The sequence below is a fragment of the Rana temporaria genome, chromosome 3 (assembly GCF_905171775.1).
Source record: "Rana temporaria chromosome 3, aRanTem1.1, whole genome shotgun sequence".
Lineage (NCBI taxonomy): Eukaryota > Metazoa > Chordata > Amphibia > Anura > Ranidae > Rana > Rana temporaria.
In genome coordinates, this window is record NC_053491.1 from 334482689 (window position 1) to 334496618 (window position 13930).

A 13930-nucleotide genomic window follows, 5' to 3' on the forward strand; every position below is an offset into this window, starting at 1 on the left:
AGGTGACCATACTTCCTTCACTCATAAATCAAGTTTCAGACTTGCCTGAGACCACACATTTCATACCAACAGACTTCTTCAGTAAATATGTTTAACTCTGAAATAGAAATTGTTAACGGCATAGTACACTGTGTTTTTTAATGATCACATATTTTGAGTTTTTATTGCAGTTTTTACCATAAAATAATTTTTGAATATTTTATGGTACATGGTCTATGTTTTACATGCATTATCTTCCATATTTAGTACTCTTTGAATAACAGAAACTGTACTATTACATCTCTGATTATTGAAGGGTTACAGCTGAAACTGGGTGAAAGTAACTCTCACTAGCAAGGAAAAACAGACTCATATTTTGCATTCCTTTGGGACAGTTAAAAAGGAAATAAAGTAATCCAACAGAGGTATCCCACGTGTATAATCAGTGCAATTTGCCATCTGTTTAAATATACACATTCACAAATAACTTCTTTCAAGTCAGGCAAATAAAGTGGAATATGTGTAACAGAATGTAAATATCTTGACCTGCACCAATTATCATTTCCCAGGTCAAAGACCAGCACATGTTGAGCCGTGTTTTGACAGGACTGAAGTGAATGACTAAATCGGTGGCATCTCATCAACAGAAAAGAGGCAGGCAGAATCGTACGTTACAAAATACAGAAAAATAGAAATAGGGATAATGAACGTGTTTTCGTTTCATATAAGAAGGTAGATGAAAGATAGATCAATGTACACATATAATGGTATAGGTAGAACATATATATATAGGTAAATCTATTTAGTGCGCAAAAATATAGTATAGATCAGAGTTTCTTACCCAGGATTCTGTGAAACCCTGGGGTTCCTCTAGAGGTTTCTAGGGGCTCCTTGAGCAATAAAACATTTCTAATGCCGCGTACGCACGGGAAAAACACAGTCGGAACGTCCGATGGAAAAATAGAGAACCTGCTCTCTCCAAGTTCGTCAGAAATTCCAGGCAGAAAAAGTCAGATGGGGCATACACACGGTCGGAATATCCGATGAAAGGCTCCCATCTGACTTTTTCTGCCGGAAATTCCGACCGTGTGTACGCGACATAACTCCCATTAACTACTGATAATAATGATCTTTCTAGCTGTGTGTAAGAAGGGCATTGGTCAACAATGTAGGGGTGTCTTTCTCCCATTAACCATTAATATAAGGGGTACTTTCCCCATTGGCCACCAACGTATGTGACCACTTCCCTGACTACCAATATAAGAAGGCATTTTTTTGCTGATTTCCAATGTAAGAGGCACTAAAATGTCCACCTTAGTGTTTCTTTTCATTTGCTCCATTATTGTAACAGAAACATTTTATAGATTTTTATATAGGAACATTCTTTTAGAGAAGAGGATTGTTACACAAAAAAAGATGCTCTGGGTTTCAGATATGCTAGATACACTACACTTTTTAAGCCTCGTACACACGATAGGTTAACCAGAGGACAACGGTCTGAAGGACCATTGTCATAGGTTAACCGATGAAGCTGACTGATGGTCCGTCACGACTACACACCATAGGTTAAATAACCGATCGTGTCAGAACGCGGTGACGTAAAACACAACGACGTGCTGAAAAAAAAGTTCAATGCTTCCAAGCATGAGTCGACTTGATTCGGAGCATGCGTGGATTTTTAACCGATGGTTGTGTGTACTAACGATCGGTTTTGACCTATCGGTTACCAATCCATCTGTTAAATTTTAAAGCAAGTTGGCTTTTTTTTAACCGAAGGTTAAATAACCTATGGGGCCCACACACGATCGGTTTTAACCAATGAAAACGGTCCATCAGACCGTTATCCTCTGGTTAACCTATTGTGTGTACGAGGCTTTATTCTTTCATGTGTTGTATTTACAAGTGACTGACAATGCAACTAGAGACACAATAGCAGGGGGTTTCCTGGGTAAAATTATTTCAAGGGGTTCTCTGTATTCAAAAAGTTAAAGTGGTTGTAAACCTCAATCATAGAATCTGAGCAAAGCACACATATCTGTAGTGTTTACCTATCTCTCTCCAAAGCTCTAAGGCCCCGTACACACGATAGAATCTATCCGCAGATAAATCCCATCGAATGGGTTTCAGCGGATAGATTCTATGGTGTGTACACTCCGGCGGATATTTATCCGCGGATATTTCCGAATTCCAGCAGATAAATATTTGTCGACATGCACAGCATATCTATCTGCTGGAATCGGATCCCACGGATGGATCCGCTCGTCTGTACAGACTCACCGGATCCATCCATCCAAAGGGATTCCCCGCACGCGTCGTAATGATTTGACGCATGCGTGGAATTCCTTATATGACAGCGTCGTGCCCGTCGCCGCGTCATAATCGCGGCGACGGCGCGACACGTCTTCGCCAGAGGATTTCGGCGCGGATTTCAATGCGATGGTGTATACACACCATCGCATAGAAATCTGCTGAAATCCTCGAGAGGATTTATCCGCGGATACGGTCCGCTGGACCGTATCCGCGGATAAATCCTCTCGTGTGTATGGGGCCTGAGTGTCGTTACTCTCTGGTGCTTCGTTCCTCTGGTATCAGCATAAGTTACTTCTGAGAAATTTTCCTGACACATGAGATAAATTTGTGTTGGGGAGGGAGCTCAGCACGGAGCATGTCTATTCAGGACACAGCTATTCTGCTATGTAAATGGGTGTGAGCTCTCAAACACTATAACTGCAACATCTCCACCCCTCCTCTGTGCTCCTGACAGATGAAGAAAGGTTTTAACAGATTTTAGAGAAGAGAAGACTGCAGATAAAAAAAATAGATAGATAGATAGATAGATAGATAGATAGATAGATAGATAGATAGATAGATAGATAGATAGATAGATAGATAGATAGATAGATAAATAGATAGAAATAGACAGATAGGGCTTTGAAAGGATTACTCAATAAACTAGCACCTTGGAGGCACCTATAGGGGCAGATCCTCAAAGAAATTATGCCGGCGTATCTGTTGATACGCCGCGTAATTTCAAATTTTGTGCGTCATATCTTTGTTTTGGTATCCACCAAACAAGATACGACGGCATCTGTGTTAGATCCGACAGGCGTACGCCTTAGTACGCCGTCGGATCTAAGATGCAATTTTCCGGCGGCCGCTGGGTGGCGTTCACGTCGTAATCCGCGCCAAGTATGCAAATTAGCTTTTTCCGACGGTCCACGAACGTACGAGCAGCCATCGCATTCTTTTACGTCGGTTCCGTTCTGCTTTTTCCGGCGTATAGTTAAAGCTGCTATCTGGTGGCGTACTCAATGTTAAGTATGGCCGTCGTTCCCGCATATAATTTTGAAAATTTTACGTCGTCCGTGAATGGGGCTGGACGCCATTTACGTTCACGACGAAAACAATGACGTCCTTGCGACGTCATTTGGAGCAATGCACCCTGGGAGTTTTGACGGACGGGGCATGCGCAGTTCGTTCGGCGCGGGGACGAAACACGCCCCCTACTCGCCGCATTTGAATTCTGCGCCCTTACGCTGCGAGAGATACACTACGCCGCCGTAACTTACGGCACAAATTCTTTCAGGATTCAAAGATTTGCAAAGTAAGTTACAGCGGCGTAGCGTATCTCACATCTGCTCCGGGCGCAGCGTAGGTATGTGGATCTGCCCCATAATGTTCAACCACTAAAATCCCAAGGAGCTCTACTATGCAAATTCAGAATTTTGTTTCTCAGCTCAATAGCTGGCCCTCTTCATCCCACATCTTCCTCATCTTCCTCATTATTGGTCATTTAGGACAGTGGTTCTCAACCTAAGTCCTCAAGTACCTCCCTACCAGGTCATGTTTTCAGGTTTTCCTTTACTTTGCACAGCTGCTTTAAATCAATATCAATGACATGGTATTGATAAGAGCTATTTTATCTAAGGGAAGATCCATCTTATCTAGTGAGACAGCTTTTGACTTTGAGAGGCAAATTTGCAAATGTAAAGATTTGGATATCAGAAAGATGGTTGAAGTTATGTGGAGGGACCTCTGCGTGCATGCCACATGTTCCTGTTGCATGTTCAAAGCATTTTACTAATGTAGATGACAGGTTTACAGTAAGAATAGTGCACATTGAAATACTCATAACACAGCTGTGTCAGATTTATCTAATGCCTAGGCTACATATTTACAGTAATTTTTAATTTAGCAGAAAGTTGATTTTTCTTTTAACCGGTTGAGTGAAATTTACAGAAAGCCAGTCCACATTTTCCGAGCGTGTGTGGAGAATATAATTCTACTCTCACAGGTGAAGAAATGACCTCACTGTATGTTGAACAGGAGCCATATAATCAGTCTGTATGCTGAAAGAGACTTTTGTACTGCATAGTTCTCCAGAACTGCCAGTCTAATTTTAAGAACCTGATTTGGCGGGATGTGTTAGGGTAAAGTGAAGCCATATGGCAACGTTTTGAATACAACACCGGAGCCCATTACATCACTTTCTTCTCTTTGATTAATTTGCTCTGTAAAGGACAAAGGATTTGCTGCCTAATGCTATACAATGGGCCAAAAATCGCACATGCATATCACAGAGAATGTATTGCACTACAGACTACCAATGCACATACTGGCTTGTGTTTTCTTCTGTGATCAGCTGTCATTGGACACAGTTGATCACATGGTAAAGGGCCACTGTGATTGGCCTTTTACCCCGATCTGTGATCAGCTGAGTCTGAAGGACTCAGTGATCACAGAGCGTGCCACCCATGCGTGCAGGGGGCACGTGGGCAGCGCGATCATGGGAGGACATCCATGTACACCCTCCCGGTAAATTAAGCCCACATTGTAGCCATCTTTGGGCTATAGTGTTAGCAAGACTTGCTACTGGGTGGCACTCGGCAGGGGAGATTACTTTTTTTTCAGTGGCCATTAAAACAAATAGCACAAATTGATATGTGTAGAACCTCTTTTAGTGATATGAAGTGCTAGTGGTTAATAAAATTCATATGAATCAAAAAAGTCCATAGTAATATTAATGGCCATTTGAAGCAGGAATGTGTATATTGCGCTGATGCTTCACACTTTTAAAAGTAAATTCCCCTTGGTTCAGGATCACTGAACAGATTTGTTTGACCTCTCATCGAGATATGCAAACAGGACTGTGTAGTGATGCTAGAGAGGTGGACCTCCTGGTTCCTTCATTATCCCTCATGGATCCATGAAGTAAAGCACAAGGAAAAAAGGCTTCTTGCTCAACAATGTAACTTTACTAATTGCACTCGCAAAGCAAGTGCTTAACGCAAATTTCTCTCAAGCGCTGCACCACTGCAAAAACTCCTGTATAACAAGTCCAGTGCATCCAAACCCCTGCATTATAGTGCCTAGCTCCATCCAACGCATTTCGTCACACAGCACATCATCAGGAGAAGATTCTTTGCAAACTAAAATTTCACCACATTCACTAAGCTTTGGGGAAATTTCCCTTTCAAAGTGAACTAAATGTTATTTGCCTTTAGTAAATCAACCCCATATTCTGTTTGAGACCATTGTTATCTTAGCTGCAATCATATTTTTAGCTTTATAAAAATGTAAACCTTATATTTATTATCACAATGATGGTAAAACACAATTTGTAATCATCAGATTAATTCAGTCCATCGTTATGACAGCCATGCAGCTATAACAACTTTAGCAGACCATTACTACAAGGATCTAATTATTGTTGGATTCAATACATTTAGGTAGTGTTAAAGGGGCACTTGGCAGTGTTAAAGGGGCACTTCCCCCAAAATGTATAGTTTAATTTATAAAGAGAGCCTGGTGGGATGAGTTAACCCCTGGTTTCTTATACTATATCTTGGATGTTCCAACATTGAGATCTCCCAGCCCAAACACTATTCCTGTCCTGGAAGTTTTGGGTTCTTGCACATCTCTGCATGACCCACCTGCTTTTGTATTATCCATAAAACCAAGCCTAATTTCAGACACCATAATGCCCCTTTATTTCTTTTAGCAAGAAAATCCTTGTCTGTGTGACTCTCTAAACCTAGTTTCACATTGTAACTTATGCCGCGTACACACGACCGTTTTTCATGCCATGGAAAAAAACAACATTTTTCTCTACATTTTTCCTCTCTTGCCTGCCTTGCATACACACGATCGTGATAAAAAATGCTCTAGCAAAGCGATGTGATCTACAACACGTAGGGCGGCACTATAAAGGGGAAGTTCCATTCGAATGGCGCCACCTTTTGGGCTGAATTTGCAAATTTCCCTTCTCATAAATTTCCCTTCTCCTAAGTTCTCATAACTTGCTTCTGAGCATGCACGTTTTTTTAAAGCCTACACACGACTGTTTTTCACGGCGAGAAAAACGACGACGTGAAAAACAACGGGAAAAATTAGAGCAGGTTCTAAATTTTTAATGCCCATTTTTTGCGTAGAGAAAAATGCTCTGGAGCCTATGCACGATCGTTTTTAACGACCAATTTAAAAAAATGAATTTTTCTCGTCATGAAAAACGGTCGTGTGTACGCGGCATAAGGGTTTGACTTCCCTGGTGTCAAGGCTAAGCCTCGTCAAAGTCCCATCCAAAGTATGTATCTCAATAACCAGTAAGGACATTCTTATTTTGAGGTGACCTATTGATGAAGTCAAGCCCCTATTACCCAAGGGAAACCTGTTTCAGAGAGGCTTTTCTGGCCAACAAAGGTAATAACTTGCATCCTGTGGAGCACTTTTTTTTTGATCCAGCCCAATAAAAATACCTTTTTGTGCCAGTCACAGATGCACTTCGATTTTTTGAACTAATATATATATATATATATATATATATATATATATATATATATATATATATATATATATATATATACATATATATATATATAGTATAAAATATAATAGTAAATATTTCCTAGTTGCTTATAGAAACAAATCTGATGACATATTTTTTTTTGTATTTTTTTTTGTGTCATTTTAGGAGACAGGAAAGGAAAAGCTGTGAAAATTCAAGAGGAATAAGCCAAGAGAACATCATCATTGAACCCACAGGAACCACTGTACATTAGGGACAATTCCTGCATGTACTGTACACGGTGCTGTTTTTTGTTCCATGTTACTTTTGGAGAAGTGCCTATTAGATCACGCTCCATCTGCCTTCCCTGCAGAAAGAAAAACATTGGATTCTATTAAAAGTTGCTATCAGTGATATTAAAAAAGCGCAGAACTTCTTCTTTTTCTACGGAAAGTATGAAGTAACATGTCAGGTGGAAAACAGAGGTATTAAAAAAATTTGCTTAATAGGGATGTTATGATCATACAAAGAATATCATAGCACACACCAGCTGTAGTTCCATGAGGGAAAGCTGTATTCTCAGTATTTCTTAATAAACCTTCTAGAGGATGACTAGCTATTAGTTTAAAATTGATCAGCTGTTGTTGTAAGTGACGGCCTGTTCAAGAAGCCATGATGTTGAAGTCCAGCACAATTCCACAGAATGGATCTATAGTTGGACATGGACCATCTTGTGGTTTCATTGATCACAACGTAGATGTGGAAAATGGATCCTGGAATGCCGCTCCAGATGACTGCATGAGAGAAGAAAATATCAGCAATGACAAGTTAAAGGAGAGTGACGGTGATGAAATCGTAGAGATCACAACAGCTCATTGGGCTGTAGTTGAAGAAGAACCTGAGGAGTCAACAAATGGTTTCACTGAAAAAAGAGAAAACACAGGGGATGGAGGAACCAAAGTGACTGAAGCTACCTTAAGAATCGATCCGATTCCCACCAAGACTGAACAAAATGACCTTGAGTGGAAAATTGTGCCAAGTACCACGGTGGTGTCTACTGTTCAGCATTCAAGAAAGATACGTAAGTCATTGTTACATGAATACAACCTTTACATTATATGTAAAAAGATAGTTTCCTGTTGTTTGACATGTGTGTTCTGGAATCATTTAGGTTTAGAAATAAGTGATTTTTAGAAGCCATAGATTAATCACAATGTAAACAGGCTTAAAAAGAAATGTTCAAGTTAATGCAGTGAAATGTTACTTCAAGTTTAATTCTTCTCAGTGGGTGAAGTTAAGTCAAAAGCAATCCAGTTTGGTCATTTTCATTCCTTTCCGTGCGTCTGCTCTGCAGGTCCACTACTTTGAAGTCCAGAATAAGCAATTTCAGATGTTTCTTCCTTGGCTGTCTCTCTGCCTGAGAATGTCAGGCACTTAGAAGTCTAATATAAAGCATTGTTACCCAGGTAAACGTAGGAAGACTGCCGACTGCAACTTTATTAAGTTGAAATATAGGAGCGCCAAACATGAAAGACTGGATGATAGAGTTTTGGTTGTTTTGTTTACCCAAACCTTCACAAAAAAAAAAAAAGCACATGGCAACTTGTTTTGACAATTTAAGTAAATAAAAGCTAAAACTCTGTACATCCTGTCTGTAGACCTTTTATGTTTCGCACGCCTAAACTTAGACCTATTCAGAGCTACAAAGGCTCTCCACTAAGGAGGCCAGTCTTTCCTTGTTTTCAGTTTTGATCATAGCCGAGTCGAGGTCTGGGATACGTGCATTAGCACAACATAATCCTCGGTAACCCCCTCTTCTTTGCCTTAATAAGCACGCACCACACATACACACTTACACACCCTTTGCTACAAATTAAAATGTATGTATAGCCATGTACAGTATGTGCATAGGTAGATTCGGCTTTTTTACTTTTCCTGGTGATCATTGTAACCGAAACATAAAAATGATCCAAGAACAAGAGGTGGGGGAAAATTCTCAAGTAGAGACACATGTTCTGGTAATGTCAATAAAGGAACTCCCCTTACTTTGTAAGGACTTCCTCGAACTTCCTGTTGTGTCTTAGGAAGGAAATTCAAGGAAACCATCCCACACAGCATAAACCTATGGGGTCAAAACAAAAAACAAAGTTCTAGTTATGAATACATTTTTATATTGACCAAGAACACCAGAAGATGCTTGAATGCACAGCCTGGCACCCACTCTGGTATCTGCATTGTCCAACAAATCCTTGAGCACCAATGGTTGCACCAGAAAAACATTCTTGTTTTTGTCTATGGAGAGTGGAGGAGGAAACATGCAGCAGAGACCAACAGTGCTGGATTAGAGGAGGGGAAAATGTGTGATGCCTCGTACACATGACCGGTTTTCCCATCAGGAAAACTGACATGACAGCTTTTTAGGCCGGCAGTTTACCTATGGGGAAAAGCTACGGTGGAGCATACACACAGCCAATTTTCTGACCAAAGCTCTCATGGCAGTTTTCCTGTGTAGTAAGGAAAAAACTACCGAGCAGGTTCTCGGTTTTCCCCTAGGTTTTCCCAACGGACTTTTTACTGCCAGGAAAACCAATTGTGTGTACAAGGCATGAGTCTTGGCTAGACTTGGCTGCAGGTGCCTGCAAATAGATTGTTGCCCAATCTTCCTGGAAACGGTCAGGCCCCGTACACACGTCTGAGGAACTCGACGTACCAAACACATCGAGTTCCTCGTCGAGTTCTGTGTTGAAGCCGCCGAGGATCTCGGCGGGCCAACTTTCCTCATTGAACAACGAGGAAATAGAGAACATGTTCTCTATTTGGCCCGACGAGTTCCTCGTCGGCTTCCTCGGTGAAAAGTGTACACACGACCGAGTTTCTCGGCAGAATCCAGCTCCGATCGAGTTTCTGGCTGAATTCTGCCGAGAAACTCGGTCGTGTGTACGGAGCCTCAGATCAGGAAAATTGTTATCGAATGTCTATGGGCACCTTACGTGATCAGAATATCAGACCTCAGACCAGCTTTCTCCCCACTTTCTCAAATGCTATAGCCTGCTCAGGACTGGTCACCACTTCACTATCCATAGGAGCTTTGAGTAGTTCAAAGTCTATGTCTTTGCGGGGCCCCTAAAGCAACTGGAGAACCTGTCCCAACCATTACTTCTCCCCGTTCCCTCCCTTCTCAATAGCAGTTACTTGTAAGGTCTGCTAAGCACTTTGTGACACTTTTACAATAGTCCTGATAAAGGTCAAATCATGCCTGCATAATCCAATGTCCTCTAAAGTCTGTGGGCATGTTTACTGTGTTTCTATATCTTGTTTCACAGAAAGGAAACCTGTTTTCTGGATACTTGGGAGTTAATAAGGCTCTGATTAGTCAAGTAGCATGGTTTCCTAATGATATGTAAACATCCTTTACCAGAAATAGTATAATGGCTCTCTATGTGTTGCCATAGTGTTTACATGATGGAAACCTCACCAGCTCCCTGTTTTACTAATTGCTCTTTTGGGAATAGAGATCTACTGTAATCGTCAAACATAATGAGAAAACAAAATTATGTGGGCTGTATGTAACAGATGCACAGATAGTGATTTTTTTCCTTTAGATGTTTTTTATACATTCATTTTATATAATCTAATTTATAAAATTTTATAAAAAAAATTACATTTTTGCAAGGAAGGCTGCTCATTTTAAGTACAAAACCATTGCAAAATTCTCCTGATCCAGACATTTGTTTTTGATCAGACCTCTTTTTTATTCATCTTAAACAAGGGCATGTGTGTTCCAGTAAGTTTTTTATGTGTTTTACAGCGTTCCAGTACAATACAGTGCAGGAAAAATGCAGTATGTTCTACTTTTTTTTCTGGAACGCACTGGAACTGGAATGCACTGGAACTGCAAGCACTGGTGTGAACTATGCCAATGAAAACCATATAACCTATTTTCCATGTGTTTTTGATGCAGAAAAAAAAATGCACTGGACTGCATGTGGTATGAATTGTCCCTCAATTTTTTTGCAATCAGGCAGGTTTCCATGGTCACTGGGGAAGCTAACGGATTGGATGCTGCCGTCCCATGTGACTCTAACAGCCATCTTGGGTCAGGAAGAGCCTATTCAAGGGCTGGCTCCCAGGTTTGGCATGCATTTTGTGTGTAGGTAGTGTAGGGACAGATCACCCATCTTTCATGGACAGTTTTAGCGGCAGGAAATGGATTCAGATGAGAAGAGAAAACGTAGGGTTTGCAATCTCCTTGGACATCTTCCCATTCAGGTACGAGATGACAAGGGCGTATTCTGCCGCTCCAGACAGATGCTGTCAGTTCAGCTGATACCTGCTCCGCTACACGATGTTGGCATTTGTGAGTGTTTCTGATTGGGCTTTCTCCCTCTGGGTTTGTTGTGAACTGTTTTGCTGTTTCTACAATACAAGTTCCACTAAATGCACTTGCACTTCGTGTGAGTTATTGCCACCGAACCACGCTGCACCCACCCACAATATTGTCAGTGCAGTCCACCTAATCTAGCTTTCTGTAATGGTGTAGCAACAATGCTGCATTGCTTCTGAATTCAGATCAAAGTTGCCACTCTCAAGTAGGCAGTGTCTGCTTGCACAACAGTAGGTTAAAAATGCTGCGGGGGGTGTGGTTATAAGCAGTGTTACTGGTGATTTCCAAGCCTGAACCTTGTCAGTCAGTACCTTGTCACACCTAGTCCTGCGCTCTGCTTTCTGGATTGGCAGAACTGCCTCTGTTGCTGAATTCCTCCAACTGTGAGCTGCAGTGCCTGAGATGGGGAGCGTGGGACACAAATTTAGGAGGAATTGGCTCAGTCATAAAGGGAAAATAAATGTGTTTACTTAATGAGGCATCACATAGTAATATAATTAGGTACTTATTTGGGTAGTCATACAGGGGCCTTTAGTTGTACTTTAATACACAATTTAATACATTTCTGCCTTTTTATATCTGCTTGTATTTAACCTTTTAGACAGAGTAGGGAATAGATTAGAACCTTTGTCAGGTTATTTTTGACATCTGTGTCTTGGTTGGAGAAACTTCCTCTCCCTTCTTGCAATGGAGACGGTGGCCATTGAAATAGAGTGTAAGTGGAAATAGTTCTGCCTTGATAAAGGGCATCTGTGGCTGCATTTCTGTGCTGGAAAAACAAACTTTCCTCTTGCTCCTAGCAATTAATTGTATTGCTTGTGGTACATTGCTTGCAGTGTGTACATAAACTTGCATCTGTAAGATGCCGAGAATAAAATCGGGTGCCGGGAAATGAATATCCAGCATGCATGCACAGGAGTTTCATCCTTAGCGACTGTCCAATGACCAAAGAGAAGGAACAATAAACCTAAAAAAAAGCGGCAGAGAACATGAAGGCAGCAGATGAAATAGTGTGGGACAGCTCTAAACTGTCAGACCTGGAGGAGGTGGGAATGAGGGACACCTATTAACAAAAGTATGTAAGCATTGTACAGACCCCCTGCCACACCCCCTTAAAGCGGAATTCCACCAAAAAGGGGAAGCCCTGCTGGTTTGCCTCTTTCCCCACATCCGCCACCACATTATGCACCTTTTGGGGAGAAGAGGGACCTGGTTTTGACTGATTTTGCCGCAGCGAGATCTCCTGAAAGTTTGGCCCCCCTCCTCCTTCCCCTGCTGCCGAGTCATTTACAAACCATTGGTTTGCCTTAGTGGAGATAGGAGCGGCAGCACCTGACAACCGATTGAAGACCCCGCTGGATTTGTGGACAGGTAAGTGTCACTCCTAACATTGAAAGTCAGCAGCTACAGTTTTTGTAACTGCTGGCCTTTATTTTTATCTGAAGGCGCCTGAAGCTCTGCTTTAAAGGAGAAAAAAAAATGAATAAACCCACAAGGGCTTTTTTTTACCACTACTACCACTACCATTCTTTATATTGGCTTTTTGAATTTACAAATGCAGCAATTAAAAATTTGGATGAAAGGTTTAGCACTGGGAAACGCTTTTTGATAGATAAGTACTGCATTTTATATACAACTATATAGATCAGACCAAAATGAGGGACAAATGAGGAGGAAAGAGGGACTTTGTTCCGAATGAGGGGCAGTCCATTGAAATTAGGGACATTTGGGAGCTATGGAGGTAAGTCTGTTGTAATGTGGAAGTATGCATAGTATACTTACACAATATGCTAAGAGCTGCCTATCCTTGGCCAGTCTGCTTTAAAGAGATGTATAGCGATGTCACAGAAATCAAAATTCCCATGAGCAAACAGCGCTTGCGCTTGTTAACAAGTGAAATCAAACTTTGTTAAATGTGCAAATACAATATATAGATTTAAATAAATTAATATTAAACATGTGTATACAGTAATTCATAAATCCATATACAGTGATGAATAAGTAACCCCTTTGGTAGAAGAAAAGTGCGTGCTCTCCGTTGAAATCCCCCATTGATTAACAATTAAAAGTGCTCCCAAAATGACTCATATAAATAAGGTGAAGATCCGTAACTTGAGGCGTTTTATCATGATAGATGACTTCATCAGAAGCATCTGATGACGTCATTTCTGATGACGAAACGTGTCAAGTTAAGACATACAGTGCGGTGTGTAGGGCTTTAGGTGGAACGCACGTTAACAGTGTTTGGAAACTGTACCTGGTTTTAAACGTTTTTTAAATAAAGCACAAAAACATTTTTACACCATGTGGAGCCCGTTTTATTTTTTAATGCCACGAGGTTAACCCTTGGATTACGGATCGCAGTAAGGAGAATACGATTGGAGCTGGTTCGTGGATCTTCTGGTCACTGAGACCACACAAGCTCTTTTTGACCTCTCTTGTCATATGTCATTGAGGGTCAACTACATTTGGTGAGTTTGGATCTTCACCTTACTGATATGAGTCGTTTAGGAAGCACTTTGAATTGTTAATCACCACTGTGGGGGATTTCAACGGAGAGCACGTACTTTTCTGCTGGACTAAGGAGTCATTTATTCATTACTGTATATAGACATGTATTACTTTATACACATATTTAATATTAATTTATATATTGTGTTTGCACATTTAACAAAGTTTGGTTCACACAGATCCAAATCTCACACCAAATATAATGAGACTAGCAATCACAGGCAGTAGTGGCTCTCACACTGCAGATACACAGCTGTAGACACATGAATAGC

At 40.9% G+C, this 13930-nt stretch overlaps 1 protein-coding gene across 4 annotated transcripts in view; it reads left to right on the forward strand.

Annotated features, from left to right (window-relative positions):
* SYNPO (synaptopodin) overlaps positions 1-13930 on the forward strand; it is a 141065-nt gene that overhangs the window by 33722 nt on the left and 93413 nt on the right. For 3 of the 4 annotated variants that reach the window (XM_040345039.1, XM_040345040.1, XM_040345037.1), the window contains one exon: positions 6950-7844. In XM_040345039.1, the coding sequence (XP_040200973.1) occupies positions 7436-7844 (409 nt within the window). In that variant the 5' untranslated portion in view covers positions 6950-7435. Of the gene's footprint in view, positions 1-261; positions 646-6949; positions 7845-13930 lie in introns of those variants that run through there. The other variant, XM_040345038.1, reaches the window with a different exon arrangement.